Genomic DNA, 19492 nt, shown 5'->3' with positions numbered 1-19492 from the left:
CCAACCCACTCTGCTACACCCCCTAGGCTGCCGGGGCGCTAATTGCCACGCCCCTGCAGTCTCGTAGGTCGCAGTTGCCTCCCCGTGCGAGTGGGGGAGGCCACTGACCATTCCTTACGATATAACGAAAAGCAGGCCTTCCGCCTGGCACGTAATACGAACCTCCCTTTTAATCACTCCCTATTTTGCAGGAGGGCCCACAATCACTTCGGTTGTGCGCGACTGACTTCAGCGTGGAGGGGCTGTAGTCTAAAAAAAAAAAAAAAAAATTGGTTGTCTGTAAAGTCAGTTTACGGACGATAGTTTGTGACAATGTCATAAAAAAACATTGATGAAATGATTCTTCCAGAAGAAAATGAAATATCCAATTCGGCCTGAGACTGAGCCGTAATAGGTTTTTACAACCAAACCATTTAGGCATTAAATATATGTTATTCTTTGAGGAAGTATTTTTTTAAATTTTTCTATCTTTTGTATGATAAAATATACCTCTGCATACTTTCATGAATAAAATTGAATCATTTTTATTGAATTTTCACTATTAGGTATGGATACAAAGGAGTGAAATGAAATCTAGAATTTAATTGATACATTTACTTTTATTTGCACTCATTAATTCAAATATGTTTATTACTGTAACAGAGATTATTTTAACTGTAAATTTTATACATGGTTGCTATTTAACTTCTTCCATTCTGTGTTATTCTGTTAAGAATAGGACGATGATAGGAAAAATAGGAAATGAATGGGAGTGTTTCAAGGATGATGTGAAGGAAAATAGCTTACCCAACACCAAGATGCAGTCAAAAATAATATATTTGCGCCACGGACTCTGCAGCAATGCTAGGAGGAACGGGTTAGCAAAGAGCAATGAAAATGTTACATTGATTGCATGAAAACAGAATTACGCCACGGACTCGGTTGCAATGCTAGGAGGTTCAGGTTAGCAAAGAGCAATATAAAATGAGCGTAACGAGACACAAAGTAACGGGACGATGTGCGAAAAGGGACACTTTTTCGTGCGTGCAGCCGGCTTTCGTTGATTTATTAGACGTTGTCACGTCAATATATAAATAACCTCAGTAGATAACTGCTCCGTGTTGATGGCGACTGCAATGTCGACCGAAATGCCGGTGATATCTTCGCCTTGCACGCGGCTACAACCCAGAAGCTGAGCAACTTCAGACAATGGCCGCGAAAACCTGTGATCATTACTTTAAAAAAGCAATTTAATTATTTTATTTCCTGTATATTATGAAATACAGTTAACCATAATCGGATAAACATTATCAACACGTCCAACCCTGATTTCACTGATAATGCATGAATATACTCGCTATGTTTGTGTGTAGTTGTAGCCGGTAACTTGTTTTGGGACTGCGCTATACGTCAATGTCGAAGGGAGTCGATCCAAAGATGTCTCGTCTGGTAGCCAATGGATATTTTAAAGAATCTGTTTCAGTTCTTTGGACTCTGAATATATTTTCAAGTTTCTGGTTTATTAAACTTTTTTTTTCTGATCTCTCCTTAGAGAGCTTATATCACAAGAATCTGCTTGATTATCGGAACTAGATGTAATCTTTATTTGGGCAATAGTACATGGTCAGCTTGTATGTTGATGATAATTTCAGACTTAAGTTGTAATTATATTACTTTACATTATAAATGTAAGTATTTTAAACTGCAGAATTTTTTAAATGCTAAAACATGAATCTAAACGGTATAAGATAGGCGATGACATAAGTCAGTCACAAATTTGAATGTCGGAGGGTAATAGATGTTTTAATGTGCACAGGTACCGAATCTTAATATTTTGTTTGTGGGCAGGTTGGATATTAGTTTGCTTTGGTTAAATTTTTATCACATGCAATGACAAGTTTTCTGTAATATCAGCAAGTGTATTGGATGATTATTTATCTTAACATCTTAAGAGTATAGTGTATTTGTTAATTTTTTTCTGAATGGCTAGTAAACATTAAACACATTTAAAGGTGTTGGAAAGGAAACCGTTCACAGTACACCAAATAAGTTAGGTAGTATAATTTAAAACGCAATATTTTCCCACAAACATTATATACTTAAAAATTATTTGCACTGGCGTTTTCTTGTAATAAATTTTAGCAAAAATAGTTTAATTTTGACTTAAATTAAATTAATTTTTTTATATAAAATTGTTTTATTTTTTAAAAAAAATATTTTCCAGCTGAGGTTGTTTGATTTACACAATTTCCAGCATATTTTTTTTAAGACCAACTATTCTATAAAACAATTTATGTAATAAAATTAATGTATATAAAAATATGTAATATGTTGTGATAATACTAAGTATCTCAGAACACTGAAACTTTAGTTTAAATATTTTTCAGTGTTTGTTTATATTATGTCTTTCAATTGTAATAATGTCTAGAGTTTATTTCTCAGAGCAGTAGCAATTTCTCTATGTTTTAATGGCTGGAAAAGAGATCTGATAAAGAGAAGGTGATTTGTCTATGGATCGGCGGACCATTTAAATGGAAAATTTAGGCATTGTTAAAAATTTGACGATATAATTTTGGAGAGAACAATGAAGAAGGAAGTTTTTTTGGTGCCATTTTTGTGGCTGGTGTGTGTGGCCGCATCGGACATTTCCGACGCGGAATTCAGCTAAAATTTTCTGCAGATATTTCACTGAATAAGTGAACTGTTGCGCCTCTGAGCCAGGGCAAATGTTACGGTTATATTTAATTACCGGGGCTACCTTTATCTACGGAAATATAAGGTACGGAAGTTTAATGTATTTAGGCCTGAAGTTTTGTGTTCAGTGAGCCCCTTTTATTAACTGTTTCGGCCTAGTAACTTATTGTTCCTGTTAATGCCTCTGGTTTTCGTTATGGCACAACATGATTATCTTAACTTTCACCTAGTATTCTCGATTTAAAGATTCTTGTGTGATCCAAGGTAACTGAGTTAGTTGATTTTTAATTCACTTTAAGTATTATTATTTATCATAAATGAACTTTTGCTTTCGTTTGTGCCCAACATAACTATATAGATAACTTATATTTTATGTGATTTCATATGAGTTATGGGTAAGCAACCTTGGTTCTCAGTGTAAATAACCTTATGTGTGTCAAACTATTAATATTGGAAATGGGTAACTTTGGGCATAAGCCGCAATTGAAAACCACTTATAGCAGTGGAAATATATATGAGTAATATAGTAATGTTAAAGTGTGGCGCCCGTATAAACATAATAATAATAGTTGTCCTATTACCTATTAGTAACTATAATTCATTCATGAAGTAATAGTTCAATGTTAGTAAAGTAAATCTGTTTGTAGGTCATACATATATTTACACACTGGTTTGTTATGAGACACCAGTTGAAATATGATAATATAATACACACGAAATATTTATTAAAAATGAAATTTCTTTTAATATTGTGCAAATGAATATTATTTATCTTACATACATAACATGATAAAAAAATTTGACAAAAAATTAATTTTATCGAATAACCTCTTAAAAAATTACATTGCATGTTATTTGCCTCCGATCATTTAATAATCTTCCTTGCTGTGGATTCGATTCAATATACACTAGTACTGTAACCATATTGGTTGTGAAATTCGTATGAAAGTTCTCAATTTAATAGAGTTCGCAACAACATTAGCATGCTTAAATATAAATGTGCCATAGCATCTATTCACGATCAATTTAATCAAATTAATAGAGTGTGCTGAAACATGACTGTCCTACGCACAGAAAGTGTTTTGTTTTATTTAAATAACATTTTTTAATTATTATTATTATTATTTATTGACATTTTATTTTTTTGTTCTATGATTATGTATTTGGACGTATCTGCAACTACCGTTCTCTATGGCGTATCTGAATGACGCCGAAGCTCAATTAACAAGACCCCTCTAGGGAACATTGGACTTGAAACGGCTAATTGAACTTTTTATTTATAATTTGTAAAACAGAATTTCCATTGTTGGAAAATCCTATTTTAAATTTAAGGCATTTTGATGTATTAATTTGTTTTGTTAATTGTCTGGGAGTGGTTTTGAACGTGTAATTAAGTCAACAATCTTAGGGTTTCAGTCAATCAGCGACGGTGTTACTTAAGATAAGCGTCACTACAGAATTAACGGTATAGAGTCTTGAATTAATGGCGATGATGGCTGCATAGGCCGGGTTTAAATCCCCTTAAAAATCAACGAAAATAAAAAGCTGGGTAGATCATCCTACAACCAGGAAGTTTGAAACGTCGTCTAAACCTAAATTACATGTTATTTAATTAGGGCACGTCATAACTGACGTGTATTGAGGAGTGTTTTACCGTGAGTAACCAGCGACTCATGATGCCATGTTAATTTAACTGTTCTCTACCTACATACATCGTAATTTTGCCGACGGACTTTTAAATATTACGTTTCATTGTTGAGATAGTCTAAGATCATATTGAGATAAACATTTTTATTAAAACAATCACGCATCCTGTTTTCCACACTTGACTTTGTTCAAACACCCAGAGGTGAACTGAGACAGATGTCTCAAGATGCTCTACCGCAATTATTTAATGAGTTCAGCCGTGGAATATAATAATCAACTTTAAAAACGAACATTACAAATAAATATTATTTTCTCACGCAAATAATCTATTATAAATTGAGGTTTTCAACAGACATTATTATTTTGAACCATATGAACTTTTGTTTCATGCTATCATGTGTGCAACCTAACTCCTGTAATTTTATCAAATATGAATGGCATACCACTGGATCGACTAGAAACTAAAACATACTTTTATTTGATTAAAGAATGTTTATATTAATCATATGTTTCCATGTTGTCATTTTACAGTGTATGTGTATGTGTCCTTCATGATTCCAATTGGTTTGTTGTCTATTCTCATGCCTTGTGAAGATTTTGATAGTGTGAGAATATTTAATCTTTCCCTTGTGTATCATACTACATGAGCCTTGACCTATTAAGGAATTTAAGTAGTGCATAAGGGTGGCGCCCATATATGAATTTTGAAAATTAATCAAAGAATATACTTATTTTTTACAGAACCATTAATATCCACAGAGAATTATTTATTATTTAAACTATAATATCCAAATGACACCATTCTTACACCTATAGACCATATTCAGGAAGTGACAACTATATTTTGTTTCTACCTAACAACACCACACATTATCTGTATAGATAGTGCATATAGCATATATATTTATATAACGAAAACACCACAGAAGAGTGGCTACCACTACGTGGAGCCCACCAACACATTTGAAGAAGGTAACCACTACATAAGAGTGGCACTGAATTCTGTTTCCTACCACTACAAGAGCTGGAAAATTTGCACAATTTTTATATTCATCTTTGCAAGTAGAGGTCAAAAACCTTGATTATATGAAACAGACATACGCGGCCAAAACGTAGCAAACTAAGCGACGGCTCGCTAATTTATCATTGGAAAATGCTAAAACTATCGGCCTCGTCAAAATATGACTCTATGCCCCGATGCATATTATCTTTGCGCCACGGACTCGGCAGCAATGCTAGGAGGAACAGGTTAGCAAAGAGCAATGAAAATGTCACACTCAAGCGCTTCATAACAGAATTTAAACAGCGTTACACAGTCAGTTAGTAAGATAGTGATAAGCGTTTTAATTTCTTTTTATCTCTTTTCCAGTCTAAATTTCTCAAAAACATTTTTAAAATGGTATCAATCACTAGACGATAAACAAATGATTAAGGTAAAATTAAAAATTTACAACAAAATCATAGATAAAACATTCTTTAAAAAATATAAGGCTTCCATTTGCAAGATTTGTTTTGTTTTTGAGATGTTATGTATATATTTTTAATTTCATGTTCACCAGACTAATAATCTTAGCATGATCATGAATAGACTCATCTGCATCACAAGACTAAAAATTTGCAAACAAAGAACTTCGTTCGCGCGCTTCCACTTGAAGGGGTATTTTTTCGTCCTTCATTCTCCGACATCCCAGTGGGTGTGGCCTTAACTTTTCTTACCTTTGTATTCCCGTCGCTGCTCGCACTTTTCCATTTGCCGTGTTTGCCTCGTCTGTTCCTCCGCCGATATTGTACTGTCCCCCGCCGAGACGGTCTCAGATGCCAGCGCGCGTCCCGCGAAGCGCAGTCTTATAAAGTTCCACGTCTGCTTCATAAAGTCCTGTCGTGGCTAATCCTTTCATAATTTATATTCCAGCTTCGTAACAATGTCATCCTGCGGCGGGCTAGTTATATAGAAAATTTAGATGTGCTCTGACGTGAATTTATTACTCCGTGATGAATTCATAATGCGCGTCCACTAATTAACCGCAGATCTCTTTAAACAATATAAAACACTCATAAGATCTGTAAAGCTAGGAAATGACGTGAAATGAATGGCCATCCTTTGAAAATTCATGCTTCTTAAAGTTTCTGTATTCGCTTGGTGCAGGTATTACTATGACGGTTTGTAATTTTATTTTGATGCTAATCGTTCTTGTCAGTGATAAAGTGAGTGATTTTATAACTAAATTAGAATATTATAAAAATTGTCTGAATATTTACATCAATCACTGTAATAAAAATTTCGGAATAACCAATTATTTTGAAGTCTAGAGTAATAGACATATATTGTAAAGAAAATATTTACAATTTTTAAGATATAATTAATTAATGTATGTTTATTGATTATAATAAATTATTTATCAACAACGAAAGTCGATTGTTTTTGATGATTTAAAAAGCTTTTAATGTACTTTAATATTTCAAAAATATATATAATTTATTGTTAAATGTTTATATCACTTGACATTTGTGTAGTCAATGACTCAGAAGCTCTGGAACACTGTTCATTGCGTTGTATTTTGTTGTCTCAAAATGTTCCGAGGCAAGTTAGGAAGAGGGTCAAGGGTTCTGTTCCATCACACGTTCAAATATAAAAAATTTATGAAGAGTCGTCATCACTTTATTAGTCAGGAACTTTATATACTTTTGAAGGTCCCGTCGCCATAAATTTCAGCTAATAAAAAACATATTTATATTTTCAAACAATGATCTAACTGCAGATTTATATGAAATCAAATCACAACATATTTGCGATTTCCTCTTACAGTTATTTAGGCCAGTTCATCCAAAAATGGTAACAATTAATGTACCTACTGGATCATGTTGATAATCTAAGGCAATGGATTAAAAATATTATTATCTCAATTTTTTAGAATGATATATTTATTTATCCAAAAAATACTTTTTTTTTAATTTTCCATGGAAAACGTTTTTAAAATATCGTTTCGGATTTTTTTTACAGATAAATCGTAAAATTTGTTGACAAGGTTTCACTTAGATTAATTTATGTAATTTTCTGACAAAAATAAATTGGTAATAGTTAGGAACTGATCGATAAAGGTACCTTACGATAGAGTTCACAAAGATATAAACTGTGAGAAATGAATAAATATTTTATAAGTCTCCCAATGAATACTAATCTTATAATTTATGTTGTTATACTCTCTCTCTCTCTCTCTCTCTATATATATATATATATATATATATATATATTTAAGAGATTTCCACCTATGTACTGACTCATCACGATATCTCTGGAACTATATGGCCTAGAGACTTGAAATCTGGTAGGAATATTTTTTTCGCCGAGTGGAGGTTAGCTAAGAACGGACTTTACGAAATTCCACCCGCAAGGAGGGTTACGGGGGCGTTAATTAAAAAAAATCCACACTTTCAAAGTATAACTCTTATAGGTATTAAACTTGGCCAGAATATTCTTTTTGGCAAGCTAAAATTTACCAAGAAGGAATTTTGTGAAATCCCACCCACAAAGCGCAGTATGGGGGCGTTCAAAATAAAAAAATGCAAAACTTTTTATCTATAGTTTCTACAGGTTTGCAGCTATCTTCGTAAATTTACAGACACTTAGTTCACTTACTTTCAACTTGAAGCCAAAATAATATTATCATATTGAAAAATTGTTAAAAATATGATTAAGTCTACAGAAAGAACACTATTATTTTTCTCACGTGTGTGTTTATCGTTCTACACAAAAACATCGCCTCAGTGATGACTGTAACTCTGTGACTACGTGTCAAGCACTATTTCTATTTATTCAAATTATTATATCAATTTTTTTCAAATATTGGCAAAAAAAATAATTACTTAGTTTATAATTGGCTATTTTATTTTTATGTTAAATTAGTTAACTATTTTGTAAATATATTCGGTTAAATTTTTTTTGTAAATATAATTGTAAATAATATTAGTTTTGTAATTTGTAAATATATTAATTTTTTTTTCAGGTACTAAATTGAAAAAGGTTATTTATTTGTAAATATTACGGTTAATATTTTATAACTTTATTATAATTATTGATTTGAAGTTATGTTAAAAACAAATGGCATTCATTTTAATACTTTTTTATTATGTCAAAATTAAAATATAACCAGACAGCTGTCAGAATAAATGTTTTCAAAAACTGATCAGATTGATTTAATTAAATCAAGTAGACCGGATTTCAGTTAGCTTAATTAAGTGTTATTAATTATTAATATATAATTGTTCTTATTATTTTCTTCATTTTGGTGATTTTTGTAGTTGAGTAGAATGTTAGTTAATGTAGTAGTTCATAATAATTTAGTTAATTGTTACTCAGTTAAGAAGTGATTTTATTGATATTTAAAGTGATTGAAATCAGACTAAGTGAACTCAATCAATAGGAAGTTATTCTTTATATTATTGCCGTTTTGGTAAAGTTTTTATCCTATTAGTTTTTTCGGTTAAAAGTATATAATTCAAATATACTCTCCTATTTTCTCCATTTAATTTATCACCATATTTTTTAAATAATTAAACTTATGAAGTAATAATTTAAATATTCATTCCATCTCCATCTAATAGTATTTACTAAATTTTTAATTTAATTTAGAAACATCCGTTCATTATTTTCGAAAGTTTATTAAACAGAATTTTTTTAAAAATTTATTTGTTAAGTTATTGATAATAAATATATTTAATGAAATGTTATTTCTGGTTATGATGATAATTTAATTTTTTAACTATTGTTTTCAATTAAATTTATTATAATACTTGCCAAAGCTCAAAAAAAATCATTAACGTTTTAGTATATCAAGATGGCTGTCTCAGGGCTACGTTTGGCGATGCATTAGATGGAATTAAAAGACTAAGATTTACTGGAAACTACAAAAATTGTCTTTATGACGCTTTTGTTCCATTATTTGAACCCCTAAATTGTGATATTACCAAAACATTAATATCAGTATGATGGAGAAACTGTATTCATTCCAAAAATTCCTCTAATTCCACCAGATTACCACTTCGAATTTAAACGCCTGCAATTTCCTGTCAAATCATTATGCCGTGATGATTAATAAGGCACAAGGGCAAAGTTTAAAGATGGCTGTTATTGACTGAAGAAATGACTGTTTCTGTCATGGTCAACTGTACGTCGCATGCTCAAGAATAGTTCACCTGACAGCTGGATCATTCTTCAGCTAATGGGAAAAACGAAGTCGTTGTATATAAACAAGTATTTAATTTTCTATTTTTGACTATATTAATAATTATTTCTTTAAATTAAATATACTGAATCGGAAAATAAACAGTGATATAATCAATAAATATTTATATTCAAAAATATTTTTGGACCTACAGCTAAAGTGGTTTTTCATTCAATTATTTTCAATAGTCTATCCATAAAATAATTAATTTATACTGTTACAAAATAATATTTATCAAGCTTTCAATTTTGTTTAGTATTAATTCATTGGATACATTTATCACCTGAAACAGGATATACATACTAACTAATATATTTTAATAATTTTCAGGTTTATTATAAAGCTAAAACTATGACAATGTGTTTTTTTTTAATTTCAATTTACATTTGTTGCACACAAAATTAGTAATCAATTTTTTTAAAAACTTGAAGAAGAATAACAGTATAAATATAAGAATTATGTTAAAATAGGAAATGCTAGCATTATGCCAAAACGTTCGTAGTTTTAGATTTATAAATAATTAGTCTATTTTCGCTATAATATCTGAGCCATCAGAAATTAAAAACATTTAAAAATTAAAAAAAAAAATGAAGTAAAATTAAAAGGTAGCACTGACTAATGTGCATTGCATGAAGCAAAAGTAGACTACACCACTGAGTTGAAAAAATTAATATGAATGGGCTTATATTAGCTGTTTGGTAAAGAAAGTAACAAAATTTAATTTTTCTTTCGGTTGGCATGTATTTTATGCCACGCGAAGCGGGTGGGGTCAGCTAGTTGTTTATAAATGGATAAGACAAATACGAAAAAAAAATTATGCATGCTATCTAACAATAAAACAAAGAGTAGTAATGAAGAAATTAAATAAAAGCCTTTCATTAAACAAAATTATGAATTTTTTTTTACGTGTTTACTAAAAAGTCGCATGAAAACCGTACAAGCTGTGAAATTATTTTAATTGTTTAGATAATAGTAACGAGATTAATGCGTCTCAACGTAAAAGTTAGTAATTACTGCGCTGTAGTTATTGGTCGTCAGAATGAAGATAAAAAAGGCAGCATGCTGCAATTTCATTTTCGTGTCGCTCTTGATGTGTTCCCTTTTACTACCGAGCGGGCCGTGACGAGACATTTGCCATAAAGACCACGTTGGCTTTAGTTGCTGGCACGATAAAACCCCGCCCTTTCCTGCTCGGACCAATCAAGAGGCCGCGCTCTTATCGTGCAAGCTGCGAGGGCTAGGCTGGCGACCTTGGAGTGGCGTGAAGGTCATGCCCCAGAGAGATCCAGAACACTCGTTGCTGCCTCGAAGGAGGGGGGAATCTGGCGTGTATATAATGTAAGAGCTAACTGATCTCAGATAATATTTGGAAGAACATTTTTATGAAATACTCGTCAGATAATTATTCGCAGTATTAAATAATACTGTATATTTTAATTAACATGAATTAAAAGTAACTTACTAAATTATTTAAAAGTGTATAGAAACTTAATTTCATTAAATCATTTTGAGTAGTATCTTTCCCAGTGTTTGAATTTAAATCATCTGGAAAGACACACATTCTATTATAACATATATATGTATATATGTATATATATGTATATATATGTAAATATGTATATGTATCATACACTAATGTTTTATTTAGTCGATGTTAGTTCAAATCAATCTGTTCCAAGACTATTTGATGCAATAAGATGTATTATTTGGTATGTTTTACTTAACTATTTATTAAGGGAGTTAGCTTATCACGTATAGTCTTTATTATTTTACACTTGCCTCGCAGCTCGGGCTACCACTCAGACACACACCTCGCAGCTGGGAATACCACTCAGACACACACCTCGCAGCTGATAATACCACTCAGACACACACCTCGCAGCTCTAGCTACCCCTCAGCCACACACCTCTCAGCTCGGGCTACCCCTCAGCCACACACCTCGCAGCTCGGGCTACAACTCAGCCACACACCTCGCAGCTCGAGCTACCCCTCAGCCACACACCTCGCAGCTCGAGCTACCACTCAGACACACACCTCGCAGCTCGGGCTACCATTCAGCCACACACCTCGCAGCTCGGGCTACCCCTCAGCCACACACCTCTCAGCTCGGGCTACCCCTCAGCCATACACCTCGCAGCTCAGGCTACCCCTCAGCCACACACCTCGCAGCTCGGGCTACCACTCAGTCACACACCTCGCAGCTCGGGCTACCACTCAGCCACACACCTCGCAGCTCGGGCTACAACTCAGCCACACACATCTCAGCTCGGGCTACCCCTCAGCCACACACCTCGCAGCTCGGGCTACCCCTCAGCCACACACCTTTCAGCTCGGGCTACCCCTCAGCCACACACCTCGCAGCTCGGGCTACAACTCAGCCACACACCTCGCAGCTCGAGCTACCCCTCAGCCACACACCTCGCAGCTCGGGCTACCACTCAGCCACACACCTCGCAGCTCGGGCTACCACTCAGCCACACACCTTCAGCTCGGGCTACCCCTTAGCCACACACCTCGAAGCTCAGGCTACCCCTCAGCCACACACCTCTCAGCTCGGGCTACCCCTCAGCCACACACCTCTCAGCTCGGGCTACCCCTCAGCCACACACCTCGCAGCTCGGGCTACCACTCAGCCACACACCTCGCAGCTCGGGCTACCCCTCAGCCACACACCTCGCAGCTCGGGCTACCACTCAGCCACACACCTCGCAGCTCGGGCTACCCCTCAGCCACACACCTCTCAGCTCGAGCTACCCCTCAGCCACACACCTCGCAGCTCGGGCTACCCCTCAGCCACACACCTCTCTGCTCGGGCTACCCCTCAGCCACTCACCTCTCAGCTCGGGCTACCCCTCAGCCACACACCTCGCAGCTCGGGCTACAACTCAGCCACACACCTCGCAGCTCGAGCTACCCCTCAGCCACACACCTCGCAGCTCGGGCTACCACTCAGCCACACACCTCGCAGCTCGGGCTACCACTCAGCCACACACCTTCAGCTCGGGCTACCCCTTAGCCACACACCTCGAAGCTCAGGCTACCCCTCAGCAACACACCTCTCAGCTCGGGCTACCCCTCAGCCACACACCTCTCAGCTCGGGCTACCCCTCAGCCACACACCTCGCAGCTCGGGCTACCACTCAGCCACACACCTCGCAGCTCGGGCTACCCCTCAGCCACACACCTCTCAGCTCGAGCTACCCCTCAGCCACACACCTCGCAGCTCGGGCTACCACTCAGCCACACACCTCGCAGCTCGGGCTACCACTCAGCCACACACCTCGCAGCTCGGGCTACCACTCAGCCACACACCTTCAGCTCGGGCTACACCTTAGCCACACACCTCGAAGCTCAGGCTACCCCTCAGCCACACACCTCTCAGCTCGGGCTACCCCTCAGCCACACACCTCTCAGCTCGGGCTACCCCTCAGCCACACACCTCGCAGCTCGGGCTACCACTCAGCCACACACCTCGCAGCTCGGGCTACCCCTCAGCCACACACCTCTCAGCTCGAGCTACCCCTCAGCCACACACCTCGCAGCTCGGGCTACCACTCAGCCACACACCTCGCAGCTCGGGCTACCACTCAGCCACACACCTTCAGCTCGGGCTACCCCTTAGCCACACACCTCGAAGCTCAGGCTACCCCTCAGCCACACACCTCTCAGCTCGGGCTACCCCTCAGCCACACACCTCTCAGCTCGGGCTACCCCTCAGCCACACACCTCGCAGCTCGGGCTACCACTCAGCCACACACCTCGCAGCTCGGGCTACCCCTCAGCCACACACCTCTCAGCTCGGGCTACCCCTCAGCCACACACCTCGCAGCTCGGGCTACCCCTCAGCCACACACCTCTCTGCTCGGGCTACCCCTCAGCCACTCACCTCTCAGCTCGGGCTACCCCTCAGCCACACACCTCGCAGCTCGGGCTACAACTCAGCCACACACCTCGCAGCTCGAGCTACCACTCAGACACACATCTCGAAGCTCGGGCTACCCCTCAGCCACACACCTCGCTGCCCGGGTTACCACTCAGACACACACCTTATTGCCCGGGCTACCACTCAGACCCGCACCTCGCAGCTCGGGCTACCATTCAGCCACACACCTCGCAGCTCGGGCTACTCCTCAGCCACACACCTCTCAGCTCGGGCTACCCCTCAGCCACGCACCTCGCAGCTCGGGCTACCCCTCAGCCACACACCTCTCTGCTCGGGCTACCCCTCAGCCACACACCTCGCAGCTCGGGCTACCCCTCAGCCACACACCTCTCTGCTCGGGCTACCCCTCAGCCACACACCTCTCAGCTCGGCCTACCCCTCAGCCACACACCTCGCAGCTCGGGCTACCCCTCAGCCACACACCTCTCTGCTCGGGCTACCCCTCAGCCACACACCTCTCAGCTCGGCCTACCCCTCAGCCACACACCTCGCAGCTCGGGCTACCCCTCAGCCACACACCTCTCTGCTCGGGCTACCCCTCAGCCACACACCTCTTAGCTTGGGCTACCCCTCAGCCACACACCTTATTGCCCTGTCTACCACTCAGACCCGCACCTCGCTGCTCAGGCTTCCACTTAGACTCACACCTCGCTGTCCGGGTTACCACTCAGACACACAGTGGCCCGCCCAAGGCCCGGCTTGCGCAGCAGCATTCCCCGGGCCGGAGCCCGTCTCACCCCGCCTCCAGGGCACGTGGAGCTCCCCTGGGCGCCTCGCCGCCCGGACCAGAGACTGCCGGAGTACCGCCCCGCCGAGCCGACTGCTGCTGGTCAAAGTGGGGAGCCCTCTATCGCAGGCTGAGAGAGGCAAACACCCGATCGTGCAACTTCAGTTTTGTTTTGTTCATTGTAATAGGTTAGGTCAGCTACGGAAAAATACTTTAAAACATTGAGGACGGTTGATTTGGTTAGGATAGCTACATTTAAAATACTGTGAAATCATGTAAACGGTTTCCTAGCCCTGGATAGCTACATATTAAAATGTTATTTGCTAAGCAACCATAAAATGATTTTGCAGTTTTTTTAATGTAGCTATACTTACCTAGTATAACCAACCATCCGCAATATTTTAAAGTATTTATACTGTAGCTAACCTAACCTAATTGACCATTAGTATCCTTTAATCAACACCGCCATATTTATTTACAATGAACAAAACAAAAATAACCGAAGATGCACGATCGGGCGTTTGTCTCTCTCGTCTGTGAAAAAAAGGCTTCCCGGGAGACGACAGCCGACCAAACACACCGAGTGATCAGCGAGAAGCCCCGATCAGTCCCGAACATCTCCGAATAACTCTAGTGCAATTTCGGGATCGGAACCAGTAGCACCATTTTACGGAATGTAAGTATATTTTTTCGCGGCTTTAGAGCTATTTTAATATTATTGATCTTACCTAAACAACCTTTAATCATAGTTATCCTTACCCAGACGACCTAAAATCTACCTTCCTCGGAAAAAATTAATAACAAAATTTGCGAAATTTATTTAAAACCAATTAACGTATTATTTATGTATCTGACGTAACCTAACCAATCACTGTGTTTTGAAGTACGAAAGGTATTCCTTTGAAAAAAATTATAAAGAAAGTATTCTTTGTTTTATTTGATACTAAACCAACTTAAAAATATATCGAACTTTCACTTGTACTGACTGCAAAACATGTTATTAATCCCATGATTTACGAACACTGATTATTCGGAACTCCAACTTGATTTAAGTGAATAGTAGCTTCTCCCGGGCAAAAGCGAGGCCTTATCTCTGCGGTCATGCATGTGCAGTGCATACGTAATGTTTCCCCCCTCCCCACACCACCAACCCACTCAAACAGACCGGCATTTCCTCATGAGTGAGCGTCCCGGCCGTTTATCCACGAGATGGGCCTTTTTGGTCGTTACGGCTTATATGATAACGGAAATGTTAGCGAATTCAATTATCTCTACCACAGACTCCTCATTTCTATGCATTCTCTAGAGATTAATTTTAGATTGTAAGCGCTAGAATATTAACATATTGTGATAAACATTTAGGTTAAGTTTTTAAAAAAAATTAATTTATTGTTCATTACTTGTTCATTATCTGCTCGCCTATTCCGTTCCATTGCCAAACTACTCGTAGCAATTGATGGTGATACAAACTAGCCTTTAGGCTGATCAAACCTTCACCAATATTATCATAATCATCATCTTCAACAACAAAATCTTCTTTCGCAGTATACATTCATGCTTTATTTGCCTACTTAATTTGCAGGTTAATTATTTATTTGTAAAGGTCTATGAAAAAAAAATCATTGTGAAGTTTTTCATATAATTCTCAGTACTTCTTTTGCTAAATAAAAACCAAAAAATGCAGGTTAAAAAATATTATCAAAACATATCTGACCAAAAATATTTGACTTTCTAAAAAAAAGTAAGATATCTCCAACGATATTTTGTCGTCCAGATATTTCGCAGTGTATTTGTCTTGTATTATAAAAAACATTAATCTTACAGACTCATAATGAGATAATAATTTAACAGAAATTATAGTTTATTTTTTTAGCGACTAGTTAAAATTAAAGCAAGTTTGAAATTTGATTTTGTTACTTATAGGAAAAAAAAACTTTTACATTGCCTTCTTAAACTAAAATGATAGTAAAATTTATAATATATTTGATCGATTTATTTTATGTAGTTAATTGTATAAGTGTTATACAGATTCTTGAATTTTGGCATCAGAAAATACACAACGTAAGTGTCTTGATTTAAAACATCTTGTTTGTACCACAAATTTCGTGTGAACCGTAGTGTTTTATAATAATATTTGTTCATAAATTTTCTTCTGAGTGATCGTACGCCAGTAACAAAAATATTAACATAATTGTGAATAAATAATGAAATATGAGGAATTCAAGCATTGAAACGAGTGTGAAACAACAAACAGTTAACAAAAGCGTAAAAATTAAGAGTGGACAAATAATAATTATAACAGTAAGTCTTCTGCTAAATTGTAATGAAAAAATTCACTTCAGACTAAGAAATAACATATTAGTTAAAATTGAAGTCTAAGGTTTAAAGTTAATTTGTGTTTGAATTGCAGCAACAAAAAAACATATACATTTATACCTACATATATTTTTACTCGAATCTAAATCACTAATTCAACATCCAAAGCGTACCTCAAATAAGCCCCTCGAATCCGAATCTAAGTGTTAAGAGTCAATAATTAAAAATGTACAATAAATGAAATATTTTAACTACAGTGCTTTAACATTCTGTCCTTTAAATGGTTGTTCCATGAACAAAGTTTCAAAATATCTATATATATTTTTTATTTATATAATAACACGTAGAAGAACAATATCTTGGAAGAATTGTAACAGATAAGGTATGAAAAATTGACCTATTATACTTTAGTGTTTAAAAGTGTTGAGTATTTCATTTACATTATTTCCTTTAATATTTATTCTTGAAATCTTTTTTCTTGAATAATAAATCCTTGGAATGGTTATGACATTTGATTAATGGTTTGGACCATACCTTATATACATTGTTTTTCAATTTCAGTACCAAAAAATATATATGTATATATATTTACTCCTATCTGAATCTCTTATTTAACATCCAGAGAGTATCTTGAATAAAACCCTTCTAATCTCTTATTTACTTAGATTCATGGCAATAATTGACGTAACAACGTCTAATAAATCGATAAACGCTGGCTACACGCACGAAAAAGTGTCCCGTTACGCACATTATCCCGTTACGCTGTGTCCCGTTACACTCATTGTACGCTTGCGCCGCATCTATATCTCTTCCACTCGACTGTTTATAAAGTGAAGTGAAAAGTTAATGTGGGTTTCATTGCTTATTACAACAACAATTTCGGCAATAAAGGTTAATTATTCTTGCATTTTAAAAATCTGATTTCTAGTATAATTTCAAGTATTTATTCTTTTATTATTAAAATAAAAAAGATTAAATTTTGTTCATAAAGTATGCAATCATTTCATTAATCTTTTGTTATGACGTTGTCACGTTAAACTATCGTCCGTAAACCGACTTTACAAGACAACCAATTTTGTTTCATTAAACTTGTCATATTATTTAACGTTTTCCCGATTCTTAACTGCTTGCTGTTTCGCACTCGTTTCAGTGTTTGACTTCCTCGCATTTCATGATTTATTCGCAATTACGTATGATCACTCAGAAGAAAATTATTTAACACACACAAACACGTGCCACCCACACAAAATCACACACATATATATTTATATAGTTAGTCTGTCTCAAAAGTAGTTTGATGACTTAAAGACGTGTGGAAAACAAGAACACTTTCAGTTACTAAGCAATGCTACCATCTAACATCTAGTCAAAAACTTTATTAGTGTGTATTAAGTGCGGATGCTTTAAAATATTATTTGTAGTCTTCATCCAGGGACAATACAATTTACAATTTAAAACTTTTTATTGGTCACAATATTTGCACTTTACATCGTTTGGTACATGGTGAAGAAGACACTCCAGCACACTGCTCTTTTGTCTAGTTATAAAATTATTTAAAGGTTTACATGTTATTTACATTATGCATATGTTTGAATTTATTTACAGAAAGAAAAAATTTAAAAACCTCCAATCTTGGTTATCTGAGTCTTAGCACTTAGTCTTTGTTTGTTGTATATTACACACTGTCACTGGTTGATACACGAAAATATTTAATTATACAACAATATATTTACATTATGTACAAACACTACACTACGTCACTTTGGTGTGCGTCCGTAGTGAGACACTTCATTGGCACTGTGATTGGTGTCCATTTGCGTGAATGTGTGCTCTGCCTAGTCAGGGTGGCCTGCCTGGGTGATAGTCTGTTATGAGTTTGTGTGGGTGAGGTCTGGCGATGTTGTGTTGTCCAATGTTCTGAATGAGTGGTGTCGGGTGTTGTGCAGTTTTGTGGAAAAATTTGCCTGTGTACTGTGTGAAAAGTGCATTGGCTATTTTAAAAACAATGATAATAATGGGTGCATCGGCTCTAAGCTTGGTTTCTACCTGCGCCACTGGCGGCCTGGACGAAGTGATACCGCGAGGGTCCGCAGTTGCCTTCCGCAGCGTGGAGTGCCAAGGCACAGACCGACACCTCGCGATGGACTCTCAAGTGACCACCAGTCGACCAGTCGACCTCGAACCAGCACCAGGAGGCGCTAACTTACCACTGAGGTCAAGGAACTAACATTGTAAAGAAGTCCGCGTGGTTCTACTTCTGATCACAGTCTGAGCAGGGATAACGTGAGGCTCATATTCATAACTGTTTAACCTTAACGAAATTTCAGAGTGAAAATAATGTTTAAATCAAAGATATTAATTTTTTTATTTAATAAGCCTGATATTTACATAGTAATACTTTTGATTGAACAATGTAAGTACATATTTTTACTATATACTTCCTACTGTTCGTGTTCCTAGAAAATAAATACATAAGTTATAAATTATTGTGTGGCTAAATAAGAATGTTCATAAAATACGATTCTGCGTCAATGACCATTTATTTGCCCAAACCAAATTTGTTTTACGCTTTCCAAAAGTCTTAAGAACAGGACTAACTTCTTGGACGTAACCTTAAAGTTAAAGGTTCACTTAGTAACCATTATGACTTCATGTTCATCCATTAAAGAGCATGTGCGTTTTCAGACGTGTAAAATTTATTCTCATCATGAGCCCAGAGTGTACAACACCATATAAATATTTAACCTAGTTTTAGCTTACTCTGTACTACCAACATTTAAGAATTTACATTAAGATTTTTAATTATTAATTTCATAGTCACATGTACAAAACCTTTTTAAGCAAATGATAATTGCTTTATTTCGCTTGGATATAAATGTAAATCAGTTAATAGATATTTGTATTTATTTTGTCTAAACTGAATGGTTGAACATTCATTGAAAAAAATTGGTTAATTTCAAAGC

General features: G+C 36.8%; 1 protein-coding gene across 1 annotated transcript in view; it reads left to right on the top strand.

The window, feature by feature from the left end:
* Positions 1-19492, top strand: part of LOC134536427 (uncharacterized) — a 164661-nt gene that overhangs the window by 2382 nt on the left and 142787 nt on the right. Inside the window, exons 4-5 of the mRNA XM_063376141.1 lie at positions 14194-14352; positions 18476-18681. Coding sequence (XP_063232211.1) covers positions 14194-14352; positions 18476-18681 — 365 coding nt within the window. The remainder of the gene's footprint in view (positions 1-14193; positions 14353-18475; positions 18682-19492) is intronic.

Source organism: Bacillus rossius, chromosome 11 (genome assembly GCF_032445375.1).
Source record: "Bacillus rossius redtenbacheri isolate Brsri chromosome 11, Brsri_v3, whole genome shotgun sequence".
In the NCBI taxonomy this organism is placed as follows: Eukaryota; Metazoa; Arthropoda; class Insecta; order Phasmatodea; family Bacillidae; genus Bacillus; species Bacillus rossius.
Note: the sequence above shows the minus strand (reverse complement) of the source record. Positions and strands in the feature narration are given on the sequence as shown.